The 17,890-nt window shown below is 36.2% G+C and overlaps 3 protein-coding genes across 4 annotated transcripts; 2 read left to right on the forward strand and 1 right to left on the reverse strand.

Moving 5' to 3' along the window:
• Positions 1–347: 347 nt before the first annotated feature.
• LOC117627496 lies at positions 348–2,193 on the reverse strand. Its single transcript, XM_034359613.1, has 2 exons — positions 1,086–2,193; positions 348–787 (listed from the first exon to the last, which is right to left on the reverse strand). Exons 1-2 carry the CDS (start codon positions 2,191–2,193, stop codon positions 348–350), a joined length of 1,548 nt encoding a protein of 515 aa, XP_034215504.1.
• Positions 2,194–4,879: 2,686 nt separating this feature from the next.
• LOC117627477 (probable serine/threonine-protein kinase PIX13) lies at positions 4,880–8,821 on the forward strand. Its single transcript, XM_034359595.1, has 6 exons — positions 4,880–5,122; positions 5,204–5,601; positions 5,964–6,099; positions 6,390–6,523; positions 6,635–6,758; positions 8,277–8,821. The coding sequence occupies exons 1-6, from the start codon at positions 5,071–5,073 to the stop codon at positions 8,705–8,707; spliced, it is 1,275 nt and encodes a 424-aa protein (XP_034215486.1). The 5' UTR covers positions 4,880–5,070; the 3' UTR covers positions 8,708–8,821.
• A 403-nt stretch (positions 8,822–9,224) lies between these two features.
• On the forward strand, positions 9,225–12,567 carry LOC117627476. Of its 2 annotated transcripts, none has more exons than XM_034359593.1 (7): positions 9,225–9,459; positions 10,503–10,602; positions 11,260–11,338; positions 11,455–11,642; positions 11,749–11,821; positions 11,916–12,113; positions 12,284–12,567. In XM_034359593.1, the coding sequence occupies exons 1-6, from the start codon at positions 9,350–9,352 to the stop codon at positions 12,068–12,070; spliced, it is 705 nt and encodes a 234-aa protein (XP_034215484.1). In that variant the 5' UTR covers positions 9,225–9,349; the 3' UTR covers positions 12,071–12,113; positions 12,284–12,567. The 2 variants fall into 2 exon arrangements, with proteins under 2 accessions (XP_034215484.1, XP_034215485.1); XM_034359594.1 differs by having other exon boundaries at positions 11,263–11,338.
• Positions 12,568–17,890: the final 5,323 nt, after the last annotated feature.

A 17,890-nucleotide genomic window follows, 5' to 3' on the forward strand; every position in this document is an offset into this window, starting at 1 on the left:
CCACGTAATCATAAACTGAATCTCTCTTTGCTAGGATTGCAGCCACCGCATGTGTGCAAGGAAAACCGTCAATTTGCCAAAGACGGCAAGAACAAGTCCTTTGCTCGAGATCAACCATCACAGAATAATCAGCAAATACTTCAAAAACAGTGGAATTAGAACGACGAACTGCCCAAGTCCTACCGGCCTCCGTATTTTCACAGAGTCTAGTTTCCATCTCCGGACACAAAACTGTTGTCCACTTCTCCGCTTCAAATCGTCGTTGAGAATTCAATACCATCAATTTCTGTCGAATCCCTTCTATCAAAGGTAGCACCGGCAAATCTCGAAACACACCAACCCAATTATTAAAGGACTCCGCTAAACTGTTTGCCATCTCCCCATAACGCATTCCTTTGAAAAAATGCGTTGGCATAGTGATCTCTAGACAAATCAGATATAAATGCCTTCACTTTCGAACTCCCAACAATCACCAACTCCTCCATTGCTACCTTAAACTCTTCCTCCGTAACAGCATATGCGCATCTACTAAATAAATTGATAACACGGTCTTGGAGCAGTTTCTCATAACCTGACTTTGGGTACTTTGATATCAAATTCTGTTTGAGGTGATAATAACAGTAAGAATGAGGCCATCCGGGAAACACAAACCCCATTGCATTTAACAAACCTTGATTGCGGTCCGAGAAAAAGGTCACCACTCTCCCCATCGGTAGCAATATAGAAGCCAAATGTTGAAGAAACCAAGTCCAATTCTCCTCTGTCTCAGAATCAACAACTCCAAAAGCTAGAGGATAAAACCATGCAAAACAAAACCAAAAGCACAAGTATAAGCAAAAAAGGGAAACTGCAGTGCAGTTTATGAAAACAAATCTGCTCAAATTTGAAAGGAAACCAAAAGCCAAATCCATGATCCAAGTACTAAAACTAAGTTTAAAACACATTTAAGTTCATGAGCAGTTACAACATTCCCACAGACATGCAAAAAATATTAATAAAATCGAATTATGAAACAAGAAACTGCAATGCAGTTTCTGCTAAAATTGCAACAAATGAAAATCTGCAATACATTACAGTAACCATACCTTGATTTCCATTCTTTCCCGAAGCACAGAGAAGCTGCCCCTTGTACTTGCTCTTCAAAAACGTAGCATCAATGAACAACAAGGGTATGCAATATTGAAATCCAGCAATGCAACCGCCAAAAGACACAAAAAACCGTCGAAAGCGATTAATTCCAGCTTCACAATCAAGAGTGCAGAGAGAACCAGTGTTAGTTTCCTTTACCGCGTCCGTATACCACACTAACTCGTTGAAGGACTTCGACTCATCACCGTGAACGTCCAATTTAGCTAACTCTTTGCCAAACCATGCGTGGTAGTATGAAATGTCTATACCATAATAATCTTTGAACTCGTGTATAATCTCAATTGGCTTCAGCTCTGGTTTTGCACGAATTCTGTCCACAATGAGGGAGGACACCACACGAGACCTCATCATCTTACTCTTTGATTCCCGTATCCGACCCGCACATGTATGAACATTATTTAACGTCCGAATTACAAAACTGCCAGTAGCTTCACAACGAGAAGCATAAACACGCCAGCTGCAACCCTCCAATTTCTTATTCGAACAAACAGCAACCACCCGCTTCTTGTCATTGCCGGCATATAAAAAATTAAATCCTACTTCAAGAGCGTACTTGCACAATTTCAACCGGAACTCCTCTGCACCACCGTCAAACTTCTGCCCCACATGATGTATGTATGTCTCCCACTCATTTGACAACAAAGGCTTAGCACTTGCTCTCTTCGACCTGCCCAAAAACTCGTTTCTGTCTTCGACAGTACTAGAACACGACGACTCGCCCTTTTCACATGCTATCAACTCCTTATTTACACAAAAATCACCACTATATTCACTGATCCCGCATAAATCCTTCACTAAAATATCAACAGTCTTCTCATTTGATATCAACAAAAATGTCCTCATCAAGTCCAAATCGCTATCCGTTTCTAGAAAACAACTCGGATAACCGGGCACCGAATACCGTAATGTGAAACAACCCAACTGCAAACCCCTAAACCTCAGACACAAAGTCTTCAAAATATCAACCATGGATGACTCTGATGAGACTGAAAACATGATGGTTTCCGACTTATATGTGCACTTGGCAATGACACACACCTCCATTAGCCTTGAAAATGCAAACAAAACAACAAACAAAAACAGAATATCAAAACATGTTTGACTTCATGAGCAGTTATAACATTCCCATAAACCTTAGCAAAAAGCACTCTGAAATTGAATTATGGAACCAGAAACTGCAATGCAGTTTCTGGTTCAAAATTTGCTACAAACAACCAGAAATCAAAATGCAAATACAGTACTGAATATCAAAACACGTTTGACTTCATGAGCAGTTATAACATTCCCATAAGCCCTAGCAAAAAGCACTCTGAAAATGAATTATGGAACCAGAAACTGCATTGCAGTTTCTGGTTCAAAATCTGCTACAAACAACCAGAAATCAAAATGCAAAGAAAGTACTGAATATCAAAACACGTTTGACTTCATGATCAGTTATAACATTCCCATAAACCCTAGCAAAAAGCACTCTGAAAGTGAATTATGGAACCAGAAACTGCATTGCAGTTTCTGGTTCAAAATCTACTACAAACAACCAGAAATTTTGAATCCAACGATTTTGAATGGTTAATCCCTATAAACGAAGCAAAACCTAAACGAAGAGTAGTTTTGAATCCAACGATTCATCCATTTTTCCAAAAACTGCATTGCATAAAGAACAACATGCAAAAATGTGTAATCCCTAAAATCGAAGACAAATCTGTGTTAGAGGGTCATTTTCTTACTCTTTTTTTCCCAAGAGAGTGAAAATCGCTTCGATAGTCGTCAGTGGTTGTCGTTGTTGGTGGTGGTTTCTGCTCGTCGTCGTTGCTCGTCGTCGTTGCTGCTCTTCGTCGTTGCTGCTCGTCGTTGCTGCTCGTCGTCGAACGAAATTTTACTGCCAAACGACGAAATCTGCTGCCAAACAACTGAGCTCGAAGACGAAACAGAGAAGAACACGAAGCTGCTTCCAAAACGAACGAGAACCAAAACGAAACAGAGAAGTCGCGCCTTGTTTAAACACAAAGGGGCAAAAGCGTCAGTTACTGTATAGGTTTACAAATGGGCCAACGAATCTGGGCTCTCTTTGGGCTAACCCAAATTAGTAAATTTTTTTTAGGTATTAAAACTAAAACTAAAATATCCAATATCTTACAAACTAATTAATAAACTTAATTATGTCTAAAACCTAATTTTTCTCTATTTTTATAAGAGAAGTTTATTTGAAACCCTGTTTCGCTTCTTTTTATTTTATTTTACTTTTTATTTTCTCACGCACTAGGCGCGGGGTTTTCACCGACCTCCGAATTCGGGGCGTGACAAGTGTAGTCGTTGACCACATGGGAGGGAAGTTCAAGCCGCTAAAGATGAAGTCTGAGAGCACTTAGAGCAAACTAATGCAAAGTACAAGGCTGCGGCAAACAAGCATAGGGGCTCCAAGGTGTTCCAGGTCAGTGATGCTGTCATGGTGCTTTTGCGGAAGCATAGATTCTCGTAAGGACTTACTATAAGCTCAAACCTCGTAAGTATGGCCCCTATAAAATCCTGCAGAAGCTTAACGATAATTCGTATGTCATGGACTTGCCATCTCCTATGAAGATTTCTCGCACTTTCAATGTCGCTGACTTGTTTGAGTTTCATTCGGATGATGAGCTACTGTATCCAGATGATAACTCGGCGACGAGTTCTTTCCAAGAGGGGAAGATTGGCGTAGGGCTAGAAGAGGACGTTAGGAGGCTTCACAACAGCATTTAGTTATTTTACTTATTTTAGTTATTTGAATTATTTTAATAGTTCTTTCATTAAGCTACAAATCATTAAGTATGTATCTTTTATTACATACAAATTATGAGTATGCAAAGTATTTCTTTATGTTAAGAACTACATGAAAAAAAAATAAGTGGCACAAAAAATAAGTATTTCTTCTTTACATTAGTCAATTGTATGGTATTACATTTAATTACATATTATCATAACATGGATGAGCTTTTCTGTGAGTCTGATTGGGCAAGGCTGAATTGAGCCTAATTTGACTTAAACGGGATGAACCGTAGATCGGACCAGAATTTTAAATCCTTGGCCTAAGCCTTATTCAACCAAAAAGTAGACCGAGCTGATTGAGCCTAATTTGGCTTAAATGGTCATTTTATAATAGGATAAATTAGTAATTCAATAAATAGTTTGATAATATAGTGTACTCAGTTAATTTTAAGGTTCGTTTAGCAGTACTAAAAAAAAAAATTATGGAGTGTTATTGGATTTCAAATTTTATAGAGAGCTTCTAAAATAATTTGTGTGTATTTTTAGCTAAATTTTAACCCAAAAATAGGGAGGATGATTGCTACTTGTGGAAGAAAATATAATGGATAAGAAATTAAGTAGCTTGAATTTAATTGTTGAGCTTATCATAAAATTAGATGATCACATTCCCATTGTTGAATGAGCCCGACAATGGGCCCCACCGCTGAAGAAATTCACGCATGGTAGTGTTTCGTCTATGTGACGCTGCCATTGACCTGCCTTTGTATTCCACTACTTGTTTATTATATTTTTATCTTAATTCGTTAACCTGCGCTTTCAGTCCACTTTTGTTGTTTCTCCTTTCTAATAATTTATAGCACAAATGTTGGGCAAGAAAGAGTATTTGATTAAGATGTGGGAATAAGAGAATAAGCGACACAAACACAAAAAATACTATAAGTGTGTGTGTCTGTGAGTACGAGTCCAAAGCAAAAAAAGTCTCATAGTCATATCCACACATGTAGCAAGTTTTCTCTTCCTGGGCTATTTCTTTGTTGCTTCTCCCTCCCTTTCCAGGAACTTGACACACCCAGAAGACCAACAGAAATATATGGATATCTAAATAGCAAGCTAACCAACTTCAAGTTATCAACCTCACATCAGACAGAGGGAGAGTGATCATCGATCGATCCGTCGATCGCCATGGGAAATTGTTATGCAGCTCCTGTGACTAACCATAGCCCGTCTATCTCAGGTATATATATTTACATAGCCGTCTTGATTGATGCCTTATAATTGATCAATTAATTAATTGTGTGTAGACATATATATGCAGCAACATCTAGAAACAATAGCAAGCAAAATGGATTGGCAGGAATCAAAGAGGCTGCCGGGAATAGTAGCGGCAAAACAAGTAGTGGAATAACCGAAAAAAATGCTAGCAAGGCATTAGGCAAAGGCAACAGCAATAATAATATTGAAGAAGAAAGTGCAGCTCCAAGTGAAAGTCTGGAAACTAAACTACCAAAGTTGAAAGAGTTTAGTTTAGCAGAGCTGAAGAAGTGCACTCGAGATTTCAGACCAGACACAATACTGGGCGAGGGAGGTTTCGGTAGGGTTTTCAAGGGATGGGTAAACGAGGACACCTATGCTCCGTCCCGGGTCGGCATCGGCATGGCCGTTGCCGTGAAGAAGTCCAACCCCGATAGCTATCAAGGCCTCCAAGAATGGCAGGCAAGTTTTTATTTATTTATTTATTTCATTAGGGATGATGATGATAATATGGATACATATTTTATATAAATCTATATGTATTTTTGGCTACTAGCTAGGGTTAATTTGGCCGGCCAAGGAAAACTAAGCAGTACATGGGAGTTTATTTTCTTTTTCTCTTGATCATTATAAAAAAATTAAATAAAATAAAACATGGCCATAATAATTGAGCTCAAGAGGTCAATGTTGTTGACTAGTATAAAGCCCTAGCTAATATATATAAGTGCATCGAGCGCGTATTACTTCAATGATTGCATGCTTTAATTTTAAGGTAGCAAATGGGTCATGATTAACATTGTACGTTGGTGTGCTGTGCTGTGCAGACGGAGGTGAATTTCTTGGGGAAGTATCGTCATCCAAACCTTGTTAGGCTGCTGGGATATTGCTGCGAAGAAAATCAATTCCTTCTTGTTTATGAATATATGCAAAAAGGAAGCTTGGAAAACCACCTTTTCAGAAGTAAGTAAATGGTCTTAACTTGTAGTCCAAATGTCTCATGTTCAAATCCTCACGACATCATAGTTGTATTGTGCGTGTGAGAAATCTCTCCCCATTTTAGTTTAAACTATTTGTTCTACTATAAATAAATAAATAAATAAAAATTAATAACATTAATTTAATTCAACACACGTTGCACATGGGCATGCAAGTTTTTCTTCTATTGCATTTTCATTTGGAAAGTCAAAAAATTGCTAGTATTAGTTAATAACACAATTTTGCTTTTTTTTGTTGATGCATGAATTCTGCAGAAGGTCAAGAACCACTTGGATGGGAACTAAGACTTAAGATAGCAATTGGAGCTGCACGCGGTCTTGCTTTTTTGCACACCTCAGAAAAAGTCATCTACCGTGACTTTAAGGCCTCCAATATTTTGCTGGATCCGGTACCCCCTCTTTGTCATACTTCTTTTTTAATTTAATTTAATTTTTGTTACTTTGATTTGGTTGATTATTGATTTTTTTTCTCTTTCTTGTTGGGAATTATTCAAATCTAGGCCTACAATGCAAAACTTTCAGATTTTGGGCTGGCAAAGGTGGGCCCAATAAATGGCAACTCCCACGTAACCACACGCGTCATAGGAACTTATGGATATGCAGCTCCGGAATATGTCGCAACTGGTAATGTCACAATTTCTACCGTAAATATTCTTAACCATTTGAATTATAAGTTTTACTTCAAAGAAAAAGCTAGTATAAGTTTTACTTTAAGGCAATAAGGCAGTCACTTTTATTACCAGACCAAGATTCACTCAATCCATTGGAGAGAGGTCTCAATTGACTTTCATTTTGCAAACAATGGGAAAAGGAAACTCTATGTTGGCTTGGTCTTGGTCAACAATAGATGCTTTCCACGCCTTTAGGGATCACCTGATCTTATGGGTTAAGCAAGTCTTCTATTCTATTGCTGCAGTTATTATGGCCAAGTAAAAGTCTTCAATTTTGTGACTTGATTTTCAAATGATTTTTAGTTGTACGAAAAGGTCATGACTGTCATACGAAAATCTCATGCATATGGTGTCCTGTCCCCCCTTACAACATTGAATTCACTCAAGTTCCTAACATGTTAATCCAAATTCATACCTATATCTACTCTTAAACTTATTTATTTTCAACAATTTTTGGATTCAAATAATCCAAATTCAAACTTCTTCGTAATTTGTATGTGTATATATATATATATATACCTGGTGCAAAAAATCTCGCAATGAATAATTCTTTGTGATATTAATGGCGTCATCCGTCTTTTCACACACACTAGTGCGTTTGTCGATTGGCCTTTTTATAGTTTTTATTTCTTTGAATTAGTTAAGTACATGAATATATATATATATATATATATATATATATATAAAGAGAGGAATGTGGGTGTAGTAGGGAGAGAGAGATATATAAATGGGGTGGAGTTATTTTTGTAATTCAGCAAATTTGTTTATTTATTTATTATTATACCCTCATTATTTTAGATTGTGGTATTCTAATATTTCTTTTAAACATGGGCATTCTCGAAGTTTTTGAATGTTTTATTTTTAAGGCATGCTGCTTATATATATATACATATAGATTAAAATCTCTCTCAAGTAGTTGGGTACACTTTCTCCAAAAATAAAAAAAAGTAGTTGGGCACAATATACTTGAACATTATGTATCGTACCTTAGTGGTTGATCGAACATTATGTCAACCTGAAATTCTACGTACGTCAAGACTTTTTAAGTAGCTATTTTCTACAAGACTTTTATTGGTCAAGAAATATGCGACAAGCAATTATTTCATCCATTTGCATAATTAAAATAGGAAATTTAGAAAACAGTTAATCTTCCTTAGTGAGCCTAACCAAATCTCATCACGCCCTCTTGCAAATAAAGCCTAATTATCATTTTTAATTTATCATAGGCTGATTATAATTTAAAAGAATGGAATGCCTATTGCCCTTATATTGCTTAATATTGTCTTTGGTGTACTTATTTTCTCTAATATTTGTCCTTATTATTTTTCATCAAATTTTTCGCGTTGGTTTTCGAATGTTGTCATTCTCTCTGCTGTATACTCTTATGGTGTTTGTTTAATAATAAAGCATCTTTCCCTAAGAACAACAAAAATTTAATTATTTTAGCCAACACTTGTATGAAAATTGTCAGGTCACTTGTACGTAAAGAGCGACGTGTACGGTTTTGGTGTGGTATTATTGGAGATGCTAACAGGCTTAAGAGCCCTAGACAACAATCGACCCTCTCGTGAGCATAGTTTGGTGGATTGGTTAAGGCCTTCTCTTCACAAGAAGAAGGAGCTAAAGAAAATAATGGATCCAGGTCTTGGAGATCAATACCCATTAAAAGCTGCCTGCCAAGCAGCTGAGCTCATTCTAAAATGCCTAGAATCTGATCCCAAAAACAGACCATCCATGGAGGAAGTTCTCGTAATTCTAGAAAAGATAAATGCCATTAAGGAAAAGCCAAAAACTGCAAAACCCAATGGCAGAGGACGGCCAGATGTACGTTCATCACCATCACCCCATCATTATACCCATTATCTTCATAGGTCTCCAAACTTTGGTCCACGAGGAATGTAGTGCCAGTGCCACCCCCGTCCAAATTTGTATCTTGTAATAAACTTTTATTTTTATTTTTTCTTTCTGTGGACTTTGTATACGGATCTGTAGACATTGAAAATTTAGTGAAATTTCACTAATTTTTGTCAATGGTAAGAAATTCAAGATTTGACTAGTCAAAGTTAACCCATTCAACTCTTGGGTCTCCCATAAAATAAACGTGGCGCATGACTCTCACCAACACAAAGATAAGTTAACCCATTCAACTGCGCGGGGGATAACGCATGTCAACATCTAAGAGCTCCAATCAACAAATCAAATTATTTGCCAAAAATGTCAAAACAAAGTGCCCCTTTGTTAGGCCATATAGGCCCGGCCCGGCCCATTCAACTCTCAGCGCCAAAAATCCTGTTATTGGGTTGGATTTATGCCGACAGCTCTTTGCTGGCCCTGGTCTGGCCCATTTTACAGGCCTAGTTCCCCGGGTGCTTTTGTCGTTGGACACTTCACTTGGACTAGAAGCTGAGGATTAGGAGGGTTATCCAAATTTAATCACTCGCACCTCGCGCCACACAGATCACCGACCCCTTCCACTTCCCACTTTCCACAGGCGGATTATCTCTCAACTGAATCCAATCCAATCTAACAGAGGCAGAGGCAGCAATGGCGGCCATAAGCTCTGTTGTAGGAACTGGAAGCGTGCCCCAAATCCAAAATCGTAGTGGCCTTGCCCCTTTCACCCCTTTACATATTTCCTTATTTTCTCCAACCAGGTATTTTCTTCTTTCTAATTTCAACTTATTAATTCTGTCCTCCTTAGAAAAAATATGATGCTTTTAAGAAGTTTTCTTGTTTTTGATTTTGAATTTCATTTGGTTTGGGCTAGCAAGCCAAGCCAAGTTTGTTACGTTCAGCAAACCAAATCCCTTGTACATGTTAGATTGTTTGAAATGAACATTATGCTTTTGTTCCACCCTGGTTGGCTAATCGAACCCAGAAAAGAAAAATAAAATAAAATTTGAAGCGATGTTAGTTGGTAGCAATGATCACACACCTGCACTGCACTTCGTTAAAAAAACTCCTAAACGATTATGAATGTGCCAAGTTTGGGTTCTCGTTTGAAAATCAAATTATGTGTGAATGGGAAAATGATTAGTCAAAGATGACGGTTCAGAGTCGGGAATAGGTTGGGGAAATAGTTTCAAATCTAAAGAGTTGAGTTTTTGTGGGAATAGAGAGAAAATCAGATTGATAGTTTTAATTTCATGTCCTTAGTTTCCTTTTCTTCATAAAATTTCACACACGGGTAACTGAGTATTATTTTTAAAATATAAAAAATATTAAATATGGGGTTGACCGAGTGAAAAATAGTTTCAAATATAAAACGAAAAGAAAAAGAATCTGAAATAAGAACAGAGGTTACTGCCTCAGTAGTATTAGGCATGGATAACACAATTGTTAATACCTGTTAAGTTAACAGATAGCAGAGTAGAAACTGGAGATGACTGTTTTGGAAAAAACGTGATAATGTAATTCGAAACCTACACAGTGTTAGCGGGCTTGTAACCTAGTGTCTATCATAGTCATGTTCATGTCCAAATGGTGTTGAGTGTTTAACACGACTAGTAAACTGGCTGTGTTTCAGTTCAACGGACTTAACCTGAACATAACGTGTGTTGATAGTATGCTGCTCACTACCTATTTAACATGTTTAATAATTTTGTGGTGTTACTGTTGTGTAGAATGTTCCTTTATTATTCATTGAATTTAAATGATAACTTTCATTGATCTTTGGGCATTTTCTTGTCGGTGAAAGGCATCTGCTTGAAGTTGGTGCTGGTAGGACATATACACCAAGTGCCATTGATGACAGAACTTCTTTTTGTTTATCCAAGCCTAAATTTGACAATGCGGGTGTAAGTAGGACACCTCAAATTTCCTTCTGTTGATGCACATTTTTTCTCAATCTTGCATTGTGTGTCCTGTGTTGCACAGTTAGCTGGTGTGTTTGGATTTTTTGGGTCAGTTCCAGTATGTCTATGAAATTTGTGCTTTTATGATAACATATGATACTAGCCTTGAAGCATCAGAAGAAAAAAGTAAATTGGCTTAATTCTCTAACCTTGTAGCTCTTGTTGGATGTCGATCCAAGATGAACAGTGCATTATCTCCTCTCCAAAACATTCTTGAAGAACTTTTGAATAGCCAACAAGAAAGAACAAGTTCCTCCTCTGAAAGCTCCTCTTCAAAATTGTTCTAATTTTGGTTGATTTTGCTTTGGACCCTTGCTCAAAACAAAAGTACGAATTCCTAAATCCAACCATCCATTGACTCATCCAATCCACATTTAAATACGAGTCCTTTTATGCAACACATATTCTACCATCAGCCTTTACCCTTGTTGTTTATAGCCTTAACTTTGGGACCAACTAGTTTTTATTACCACAACCCTAACAAAAAGGAGGCAACAAGTTTTCAATATGGGGTGATATTATTTAGTAAATTCCAAATCACTTGCCATAGAATGAAAGATTAGAACTGTTTTTTCTCATGCTGTGTTTCATCTGCTTTAGCAGCACACGGTAAGTAAACTGGTCACATCTCAAAGAAATATTGTGTGCTCTGCTTTGCCAGAATCATCTACTTCTACTGGTAAGTTGTTCTATTTTCACAATTTATGGCAGGGATTCATTGCCTTCTGATTATCTGACACATTATACGGCAGCTTTGGTAAAAAGTGAACTCTTTTTGCCCCTTTTACGTACTAGTTGCTGCTGATACAAAGGAGGTAAAAACAGCTCAAAAGGCGGCTCCAGCAAAGCCTAAAGTTGCAGCGAAAGCTCCAGTCAAGCCATTGCCTCAAATGATGGAGGAGGATGTTATCCCGCAACTGAAAGCAATACTTGAAACTCAAGATGAACTCTCTGACATTGAGCTATCTTTTCAAGAAAACAAGGTCAGCTATCTACTTCTCTGTCTTTACTAGCACTATGTGTAACCTAAAAGCCAATTATTACAAGTACACTACGTTGATACTCTGGTTTCATTTGAAATGAATATAGCTGGAAGGTTTCTTTTTAAAAAAGGACATTCGGTATTCATTTTGGGCCTTCTTTCCCAGTGGAGTCCTCACAGGTACGTCATGCAAAGTTTATTAATGTTGTGTAGTGCACAATTAGAAAGAACGAAAAACCGGTAAAGTTACTTTGTCGCTTGGCAAAATGTGCAGGTCCAAAAGGGTTTTCTCTGTCTTCCTATGGCCAAGGAGCGAGCACTGTTGAGCCTTTTCTCATTGATGAGAAGAAAATAACAGCAAAACATATTGTATTTTGGGTTGAAAAGCGTCTAGCAGCTCAAGGAATCATTCCGGTGTGGAAAGACTAAAACTCCTAAACGAGTTATTGGCATTCATTTCCGATGTTGTAAAGTAATTAAGCAATGCATCCCTTTTCTGTTTTTATGAAAAATGGATGAATAATTTCATTATTGGCTTAATTGTCTCATTGGTATTTATAGGGATTGAGTATTCGGCATAGCTTGTGTAAACCACTTTTAATTCTGGCATTTCTTAATTGTGACAATGTTTATATATTGCAGATTGATGACTTCCTGGATGCAGATTGACGTGATCTCCTTGTATTGGATATAGCTAATTCACTTGTTAACTTTTCATGTAAATCATTTTCTTGCTGTAAAGAGGTAGCGACCTTGTACAACTGTAATTCTAGTCCTTTGTATATGATCAGATTCAGCAGCAAACTACTCAATTGATGCAGACAAAACAAATTGTTCCCAGTTTTTACAAGTTATGACCTTGTATGCACTGCATGTAGATGTCTTGACATTTATTAATAATGCACAATTATGAGACAATTAGTATATAATCGGCCTGCATGAAGGCCTTGGTTGATTGTAATTGAACGACTATCAATGTATGTTCGTAACATGTTGGAAATTTTGATCAGTGACCAAAATGCAAATCGGGTACAAATTCATGGAAAGAAACCCTTTATAATTTGTCTTACAGTTGGGGTGCCAGTGCCACAAGCTAAACTGAGAATCTTTAAAATATTAAAATATTAAAACATTCAAAGCCCATGCTCCTCTTTACCCACGTGAAAGCTTAAGTAATGAAGTGGATCATTTAAATCCAGTAATTAAACATAAGTAATTAAGAAATATGATTCCACATGCTGCACGCTCTTCTCCATGCTGGCCTGGCCATGCTTTGCTTTTGGAAGGACTGCAATGCATATGCATGCTCCCTTTATATCATGCCTCAGTTTTCTTGTTTTTCTTTTCTTTATGAAATACGACTATAAAACTTTCCTTCCCTTGCCATATAGGCTATAGGCATGGTGTGTGGTTTGTGTGTGATGGCTTGGCGCCGCATACACTAATCATTTCTATTATGATCAATAGTTTTCAAAGTGTTGATGTGAAATGTGATGAGATTAAGCATGTGGAGAAGTAAACAATAAAAACTAAATGTAAAAAATAAAGAATCTCAGGTGTTTTGACTGGGTTCAGACTTTGAGGTGGTTTCTTTCTTTTTTTCTTCCCTTTTTTGTTTTTGTTTTTGGGGTTATGATTCACTTCATTGAAAGCCCAAAGCAGTGTGTGTCAAGTAGGACTTTAAGGTGGTCTAGTTTCATGAAAAGTGGATTGATCACTAGGGATGGAGTCTTGAGATCCTTTTGAGATTAATTTATAACATTTTAATGGCATTTACGTACCTTTTTTTTTTGTTTTTTTTTTAAATTTTAAAATCAAAGCATAACTTTATTCAAATTAGCTCTAAAGTTACAACCTATAAATCTGAACCTCTAGGTGCTATTTAGCGACTTCATTAAAACCTTGTTATAAAAAAATTTGAAAACGGGAAAAATCGGATAGAGAAAAAAATAGTACCACATTGAAGATCCAACATAATCTCGCATTTTATTATCATGTGAATGAGTGATTAGAATAATCACTCTGACTTTTGAAAAAAAAAAAAAAAAATTACAGGGACGTTATCAGTCTCATCTCATGGCCCGAGAGAGATGTATATACAAGTACTCTAAAACACCATAATATGCACAAGCACAAGATTCCAGTATTACTTCTTGGCACATAATCCACAAGTCCCAATCATTTTGGCCCATACAAAATAATACAAGTTTAACGTTTGTGTGGCTTTCGTTGTAGTTAATGTGAGCGGGTTGTTTCGTCGCTTGTGATGGAGGTGGTAGGGTGCGAGTTGGCGGTTCAGCCATCAATGTCGCTTGAATGAGATTGAGGAGGAAGTGTAGAGTATCGATAGTGACAAGTACACAGGGGAGCAAAGGTGATCTACGGATGCAGGACGGAAGTATGGATTTATGGATTGACAAACGTCTAAACTTGAAAAAATAAACTAAAATTCATTAGCAATTAGAATTCACTAGAAAATAGAGAAAATCTCTACATTTGATTAATAATATGAATAAACTGATTAATACAATGAGTTTGCTTAAATAGAAAATCAAGAAACTCTAAAATTGTAGAAAATCCTAAAATCCAGAATATTCATAAAACTTAACTAATAAGAAAAATAATTAAAATCTATATACTAAATATAAGGAAAATAATAATAATACTCCCACACTTCATGAGTTCGCATTGCTTTCAACATTGTGGAAGAAAAATACGACTAAAATAACGATGGCCAATGTAGAATCTTTTTATTCTACATTTGTTAATGGAACTGTCATATGTGCTTACATGAGATTTATTTATTTTGTTCTTTTTGACACTGAAGAATGACAAGTTAGCCAGCATGTCACTTGTTTAAGCTAATTGTTATAATTTGTAATCACATTGATTATCACACAAATAATGTGTTTTGTATAAGTTAATAATCGAATCAACAACTTTTAATTGGTCAAGATAGTATACTAATCTCTTCAATCTTGGTGGAATCAGATGCTCAAGCTGTCATTACTCAATTGGAGAATGATCAGGAGGATCTTGCATTAGATGGCAACCTCATTGAAGAAGTGAAGGGGTGTTTTAATCAATCTGAGAATAGATTTCTGTCTCTTTTATTCCTAGATGTTGTAATATTGTTGCTCACAAATTGGATGTTCATGCAATGAGTTGCCCAGTTGTAATTTGGGATGAAAAAGTTCCTCTCTGGTTGAAATCTTCTGTCGAGGATGAAATGGTTGTACCCCTTGATTTCTTTCAATGAAGTTTTTTTTTCTGCTAAAAAAGAGATGGTATTCTAATATCTGATAAGTAACCAAAAAAAAACTGCGAAGATCCACTTGGCATTTGGAAGGAATGATTACGAAGGCCGAAGTTAAGGATTTAGATACATTATAAGGTTAAATTGTAAGATTGCAACGCTAAAATCTATGTATGTTAAAATTTAAACAATAAGGAAATGAAGAAAACAAATGGATTCCAAATATGGCTCTACAAATGCATCCAAGTGTTTATTTCGAATATAATGTTTTCTAGTTTTCGTTTTAACCAATTTAGCATTGTTGAGAAATCTAAACCCTTTCTTTTAATTACCTACATCCAAATGGAGCCTAATCCTATATTTTGGGAGAGATTTGAAACTGAATATATGCTTATGGTTAAGTAAACTCTAAAGGCCATGTATAATTGTATTTATCTGCATCTAATTACAAATTAGCGTGTGGCAATCTTTGCAATACTTTTGCATCATCAATCGAGGCATGCCGGTGCCGCGGAGGGTGATGATTATATCCAATGAGTGTCAATCATGAACCTGAATGGCTCTCTCTTTCTTTTTCTTTTCTTTTCTTCTCAACTTAAAACAGTTGAGCCTAATCTAGCTAACAATCCCAAAAGGCCCCTACCTCCGCGAGTGTGATTCTCTCCCATTCATTAGCACTGCTGCGCTGACTGAGTGAGTGAGTGAGTGAGCCAACTCATCACCATCATTAGTCCCACCAACATACCTTTTTAATTTGGCCAACTCACTGTTAATTATGCATGCCTTACTTAACCAATACATTATCTCTTTCTCATTAGATTCTTCATGAACATGCAGCTCTGTATATTTTACTCAGTTGCTCATTCATCCCAATTCTACTTCTATATTATTAAGCACACAATCATCACTACTAGTTATGAGTTGACCGTATATATATTTATCCATTTCTATAATAGTTAATGCGCATCAATTTTAAATGATAAATTTACATACACATCAACAATTAATAAACAAGATATATAACTATTTTAAAGATACGTAAGCGCGTTCATATATGACTAAATTACCAAGTTATTTGTATTTTTCGGTAATAACCTATAAATGGAAGAACTCTAATCCTCTTTTTTTTAATATTTTTTCTTTTTATAAAGTTACTTCCAAAGAGATTGGTCTATAAAGACTAGCAAGCTAGATAATTGGTAAGCAATAGCATTTTTCAAAGACTAAATGGGAATTGGTAATTTGTGGTTCGTATTTTCCAACATTCTTATTCGAGTGCCCGCTGCATCAAGGGAATTATATATTGTTACAACCAAGTGGTTCGTATTTTCCAAACATTCTTGCTCAAATGCCCACTGCATCAGGGAATAACATATCGTTACAACTAATTACATGCAAAAGAATATAAAAGACACGCCATTAATGTAATGCATGCCGACCCATCTTCAATTTCAACCGCAAGAAGTAGAAGTACTTGATTTGCTCATACATTACATAAGCAAATTTGTTTCTTTTCAATCATCTCTCTGTCATGTCTAGCTACAAGGGGGCTTTGCTTTAAGTGAAAGTTTTGACCTTTACACTTGCCCAGGAAATTAAATTGCGTGCAGAAAGTTGCTTCCACACCATCTTTATTTCATGCATATTTTAGGAGAAAATGAGGTGCACTCGTAAATAGTGCTTAAGCTTAAATGGGCCATGATCATGAATTCATCAGTTCTAGTTCTAGTGAAATATAATATATACCCTCATCATCTCACTGTCCACATTTGAATTCGCATCATGTACCTATATATCCCAAATCATGAAACGTTTTCTGATTTGTTCTAAAATTTAAAGGCTAGGAAATTTGTATTTACTTTGAATGATGCTATGTACGCAACAAAAACAACAAACCAATCAACGTTAACCCTAGAACAAGAGAGTTGAGAAACTTTTCAAGGTTTATTTGATAAGTCTAATTGTAGCTCAAAAAGTTTATTAAATATTCACACCAAACCAAAAATGAAAACAGAAATACTCGAATCTAAAATATTGAAAACAGAAATGTCCGTATGTCATGACATAAATAGAGTTAAGTTTTGTTCGTCTCATCGTTCCCTTCAAAACGACATATTATAGTCTCAAATCAGACCCAACTTCAGAAATTAAAAACTGGTATTTTGGTTGGGCTTTTGCCTAGTGCTACATGAACTGAGCTGCTAATTACTATCGTACATCAGTATGCCATCATGAAATGGATGACTTTAAACGTGCTTCATTACTACTATAGGACCCTTTTTAATTTATTTTAGATGACATTCATTTTGGTACTAGAGATTGAATTATATATAATTAGATTAATTCAATATATTACAAGTACATTCTAAATGATGAAGCGTGTAAGGAATGTAAATGAGCTGAACTGGCAATTAGAGTAGGTAACATGGATTTCCAAGCACAAAAACTGTATTATTTCTTGTCATTGTTACTCAATATAATTAATAGCTTCTTTTTTTTTGTCATTGTTGACAAAGTGGACTTCATGGACTTCAATTAAGAGAACTAGACGAGCTTCTCTACATATAAGGGTGAAATCGTCTGACTAACCGAGAATCAAGCGTGCATTTAATGATAAGCAAAATGGACAAAATAAGTTATTAAATAATTCAATATGTATATAAAAGTGCCCACTGAAGGCTGATCAGTGATTGAGATCCTGCAAATCCATGTATTGGATTGTTGATGGAAGACACTCGATGTCTCTTCAGGCTTTATATGTGATGAACTATAATAAATCCAATTGTGTCAAAACCCAATTAATAACGAAAATGCAGTTATCCAATTTTGGGGTTTCTGGTCCCATCTCCATAATCAATCCACCTGCTGCTGTGTGCAATTGTAGTTGGTGCTGGGAGCCACGGTGGGGTGGTTGTGGATTTTGAATGCGGTTCTTTGTTAATGCTACTTAACCTACCAATGCTCCTGTGCTGTGACGTACTTAAATTGTAACC

This window comes from Prunus dulcis, chromosome 5 (assembly GCF_902201215.1).
Source record: "Prunus dulcis chromosome 5, ALMONDv2, whole genome shotgun sequence".
In the NCBI taxonomy this organism is placed as follows: domain Eukaryota; kingdom Viridiplantae; phylum Streptophyta; class Magnoliopsida; order Rosales; family Rosaceae; genus Prunus; species Prunus dulcis.

What these genes read in the sequence shown, in the direction of transcription:
- LOC117627496 (XM_034359613.1), bottom strand. Translation starts at nt 2,193, where the DNA reads ATGGAGGTGTGTGTCATTGCCAAGTGCACATATAAGTCGGAAACCATC. An exon ending in GGGAAAGAATGGAAATCAAG is followed by an intron (nt 788 to 1,085) that starts GTATGGTTACTG and finishes TTTATCCTCTAG; the next exon opens with CTTTTGGAGTTGTTGATTCT.
- LOC117627477 (XM_034359595.1), top strand. Translation starts at nt 5,071, where the DNA reads ATGGGAAATTGTTATGCAGCTCCTGTGACTAACCATAGCCCGTCTATC. An exon ending in CCATAGCCCGTCTATCTCAG is followed by an intron (nt 5,123 to 5,203) that starts GTATATATATTT and finishes ATATATATGCAG; the next exon opens with CAACATCTAGAAACAATAGC. An exon ending in GGAAAACCACCTTTTCAGAA is followed by an intron (nt 6,100 to 6,389) that starts GTAAGTAAATGG and finishes TGAATTCTGCAG; the next exon opens with AAGGTCAAGAACCACTTGGA.
- LOC117627476 (XM_034359593.1), top strand. Translation starts at nt 9,350, where the DNA reads ATGGCGGCCATAAGCTCTGTTGTAGGAACTGGAAGCGTGCCCCAAATC. An exon ending in CTAAATTTGACAATGCGGGT is followed by an intron (nt 10,603 to 11,259) that starts GTAAGTAGGACA and finishes CATCTGCTTTAG; the next exon opens with CAGCACACGGTAAGTAAACT. An exon ending in TCCCAGTGGAGTCCTCACAG is followed by an intron (nt 11,822 to 11,915) that starts GTACGTCATGCA and finishes CAAAATGTGCAG; the next exon opens with GTCCAAAAGGGTTTTCTCTG.